Raw genomic sequence first — 4,267 nt, forward strand, 5'->3', positions numbered from 1 at the left:
CGCTTGGCGCCGCCCTTGCCCAGGCCCTTCCCGCCCTTGCCGCGGCCAGACATCTTTACTGGGAAACAAGCAAATTGCGTTGTGGAGAGAATAAAATTCCTATTTATAACTCTCTGGCGGACCTTGTTGAGAACAGCGCCGTAGGCCGGGTGGGTGGGCGGGCCCGGAGGCGGGGCAGCGGGTTTATCCCCGCCCACAATTGCGTGCGAGTCGGTAGCGGGTAGACGGGAGAAGGCTCTGGGAGACCCTGAATTCCGCGCTGTTGAAGGCCGTTTAAGGAAAAGTCTCCGGTTTTTTAAGCGACTGAAATAATGGCAGCGCTCAGGTTAACTTCTCTTTCTGACTTGAACTGGGAAGACCCTTACACGCCTTGGACGAGTCGTTGACCAAATTCTGCCTTGGTCTGAATCCTACCCGCACACCTGAAATGTAGTGGCGTGTTTCGCTTCTGTCCTCCCCTGGAAGCATTTTTGTACCCTTACATCGAGGCCAAATAGTGATGTTGGTAGGATGGTCTTAGTGAGAGAGGAAAGAGCTGCGGTCCGCAGCCTGACCCGAGCAGGAGTGTCGTGGGCGCGGTGCTGTTTATTGGGGGGCCTTGCGGTCTGCGCAGTCCCCGCACTTCACCTTCTGGGGCTCACGACCTGCTTTGTGGCTTCTGTCCTCTCCTGTTCACTGCAGATTCTTCGTGTGTAGAATGGAGATGTTAATCACAAAGATGGTTTTGCAGTCACAGGGTAAATCCCAGGTCAAGCCGTGAACACAGGGATGGCCACTTTGAGAAAATTGTCTTCCTTCCCCAGGGATTGACTTCCTTCTCGAATTTCTTAAGTTTTGTTTAACGTTTATTTATTTCTGAAAGACAGAGAGGCCCAGCGAGAGCGGGAGAGGATAGAGAGGAAGACAGAATCCCAAATAGGCTCCAGGCTCTGAGCTGTCAGCAGAGTCCAACGCGGGACTCGAACTCATGGACCCTGAGATCATGAACTGAGCGGAAGTCAGTCACACAACCAATTGAGCCACCCAGTCTCAACCCCGTATTCTTAAATCCCTCAATCTGGTTTTTTATAATCTAGGTTTATGTTCAGTCTCCCACCCCCCACAATCTCTATATCGATGTACGTGCAAATCTTTGCTTTTCGAGGTCAGTGCTAAACTTACACAGTCACATTTAAATTTTTATAGTTTCCTAGGTTAACTACCAGCTTCCATTTCCACCTTCACACCCCCCACACAATGCCTTTTAAGACAGCATTGTTTGATAAAATGATCTGCACCCTCTTTTGAGCATTTGGAGCGTGTCTAATGCTGTGAGGGGCTGCATTAGATTTTATTTAATTTTATTTAATTTTATTATTATTTATTACTATTTAAAAATGTTTTAAAATTTATTTTTGAGAGACAGAGAGAGACAGGTCGAGCAGGGGAGGGTCAGAGAGAGAGGGAGACCCAGAATCCAAACACAGGCTCCAGGCTCTGAGCTGTCAGCACAGAGCCGGACGCGGGGCTTGAACCCATGGTTTGTAAGATCATGCCCTGACCCAAAGTCAGAAGCTTAACCAGCTGAGCCACCCAGCACCCCCCCCAAATTTATTTAATTTTAAATAATTTAAATTGAACAGCTATTATTCGGTTTAGTTATTGGAAAAGAGGGATAAGTAGAAAATTTGACAACCGTAGAGTTCCTTAAGGACAGAGAGACAAAGACTTACTGAAATTCTATGTTATTATTTTTTTTTCCAAATGTATGTCTTTTCGGGAGAGAAAGCATCCAAAATGTTTGTTAACCCAATTATAGTTCAAGAGAGCTTAAGCTTCTGTACAAGAGAATGCATAATCTGGTTTTTTGTTTGTTTTAATAGCAAAGTAATCACTGTGGAAATGTAAAAACATCTCATGAAAAGGAAGGCCAGAAAATGATTTACTGTTTCCAGAACTTATGACCAAGGGAGACAAATAAGAAAATCAGGTGAATCACTTTGGAGTCTGGAACCAATAAAACTTTACAGTGTACTATTAATTTGATTCGTGAGGAAAATGTCCAAGAATCACACCATGCAGTTTCCTAGAAATTTATCTTGCAGGTTCTGTGTTTTTATTTCTTTCCAGTAAGGATTCACAGTGTAGACACTTTATCTGCGACTTGGGAATATGGAAAAAAGGATGGGCCATGATGTTTAGTATCATAAAAAAATTAAACACTACACAAGAATTGTAGGACAATGGATGTTGAACATCTCACTATTCACGATTACTATTATTGGTTGAATGTGTCAGATTCAGCAGGTGCTTATTTGGGAGAGCTGGAAATAATTTCTGTCAGGTGGAGCAGCTCTAACTCCAAAGATTTATGGCCTCTTGGACATAAGAATGAGCCTCCCTTACAAAAGAATGAGCATTGGAATAAAAGCAAAAGAGCAAATTTAGAACAAAAAATGTTATTATTCTACGGCACAATCCCAACCTTCAGATCATCTTTTCCACTGACATCATTTTCATCTTCAATGGACAAAAATCACTGAAATTATCGGCATCCTACAAGTTATCTAAAGTCATTGATTTTTCACAGATCCTGGACCCTAATAAGCATCTAACAGAAGGACATACCCTTGAAAAAACAAGCAAACATCAATGGCAGGCCTTGTAGACTAAGGTCTTATAGGACAATGGAAAGAAATGCAGTCTATCCCTTTACCTTAAACACATATTTGAATATTTCTTAATGGGTTTCAGATCCGTCCTGGTGGATGCCCAGAGTCTTTCCCTGGCCTCGCTCACCTCCTGCCAAACGAAGACTGTGCTTTCCCGGCCGCACTTTCCACCTCCCCGCTTTCCAAGGATTTATCGTGACTGAGGGACTGCCGTTCTGTTTCCCAGGCCTGAAGAAGGACCAAGTCCCAGCACCTCTGTGACACCCTGTTCGTCTCCAATCAAGTCAGAGTCACACGACATGGCTTGTTTAACTTGTTTCACGAAGGTGAGATTATGATTCAAAAAATAGAAAAGATACATGGAACACCGTTCTTAAAGCATCAATGACTGAAAAGGGGGGAAAATGCTGTGAAAGGTTCAAAGAACAATTAAGAAGTTAGGGTATTTATAAACAACTTAACACAGAAATACTGGAATAGGATTATTAAATGAGGTTAAAACAAAATTTTATTAATTTATGTCCATCTTGGTTCTGGGCCAGGCCTGAGTTACAAAACACAGATTAACAGGATAAAACAATGAGAAGTTTATTAACATGTATGTTTCATATACACGTGGGAGAAACCCAGAAAACAGCAGTTCAAAGAGGTACCAGCTGGCAGCGGATCCAAATGCTTTGACAACGAACAGTACGTAGAGAAAGGAGGCAGAAAAGGGAAAGGGTACACACTTTTCCTGTGATTGTTCCTTAACTGCCTTTAACCCCCAATTTTTATTCCAAAGAGGATTTTTGTGGGGAAACTATTCCAGTTTCCTGCACTTTCTTGAACTATTGATAGTCTCGATAATGTCCTATATTGCTTTGAGCTGGGTTTCTCTTCCTGATATTTTGATCCTTAATACCTAGTACAGGCCATTCTTTGCCCCTTATCCAACAAGGGTGGTTTGAAAGACACTCTACTTGGTGAGGAAAGGGTTTTTAAATTTTTTTTTATGTCTTTTATTTATTTTTGAGAGACAGAGAGACAGTGCGAGCAGGGGAGGGTCGGAGAGAGAGGCAGACACAGAATCTGAAGCAGGCTCCAGGCTCTGAGCTAGCTGTCAGCACAGCCCTATGCCCGGCTCGAACCCACGAACAGTGAGATCATGACCTGAGCTGAAGCCGGTAGCCCAACCAACTGAGCCACCCAGGCGCCCCATGGAAAGGGTTTTTAAAAAATTAACAGAATGTTATACATGACACACAAGAGCTGTGAATCCAAGCCAGACTCGTTGTTCAGAATATTCTTAAAAGAGAAACTAGTTTCACCAAGAGAGCAATAAAAAAAAATAAAAAAGCATTACAACAGTTTTTGATCAAGTAGTTGGCTCTGAAAAGAGCCTTTTGCAAAGTCCAGAGAAAACAGCCTTGGGGAGCTACGCCCGCTCGCCGCGGATGCGGCGCGCCAGCTGGATGTCCTTGGGCATGATGGTGACGCGCTTGGCGTGGATGGCGCACAGGTTGGTGTCCTCGAAGAGCCCCACCAGGTAGGCCTCGCACGCCTCCTGCAGCGCCATGACGGCCGAGCTCTGGAAGCGCAGGTCGGTCTTGAAGTCCTGCGCGATCTCGCGCACC

The 4,267-nt window shown here is 44.2% G+C and overlaps 3 protein-coding genes across 3 annotated transcripts in view; 1 reads left to right on the top strand and 2 right to left on the bottom strand.

The window, feature by feature from the left end:
- Positions 1-3,586, top strand: part of LOC115296169 (histone H1.3) — a 15,796-nt gene extending 12,210 nt beyond the window's left edge. Inside the window, exon 2 of the mRNA XM_029944654.1 lies at positions 2,734-3,586. The gene's annotated coding sequence lies outside the window, so the exon portion shown is untranslated. The remainder of the gene's footprint in view (positions 1-2,733) is intronic.
- Positions 1-4,267, bottom strand: part of LOC115296186 (histone H2B type 1-M-like) — an 8,819-nt gene that overhangs the window by 794 nt on the left and 3,758 nt on the right. The window lies entirely within an intron of this gene.
- LOC115296176 (histone H3.1-like) overlaps positions 3,813-4,267 on the bottom strand; it is a 1,682-nt gene continuing 1,227 nt past the window's right edge. The window contains exon 1 of the mRNA XM_029944665.1: positions 3,813-4,267. This exon is cut by the window's right edge and continues 1,227 nt beyond it. Coding sequence (XP_029800525.1) covers positions 4,069-4,267 — 199 coding nt within the window. The 3' untranslated portion in view covers positions 3,813-4,068.

The sequence above is a fragment of the Suricata suricatta genome, chromosome 7 (assembly GCF_006229205.1).
Source record: "Suricata suricatta isolate VVHF042 chromosome 7, meerkat_22Aug2017_6uvM2_HiC, whole genome shotgun sequence".
NCBI classification, from domain to species: Eukaryota; Metazoa; Chordata; class Mammalia; order Carnivora; family Herpestidae; genus Suricata; species Suricata suricatta.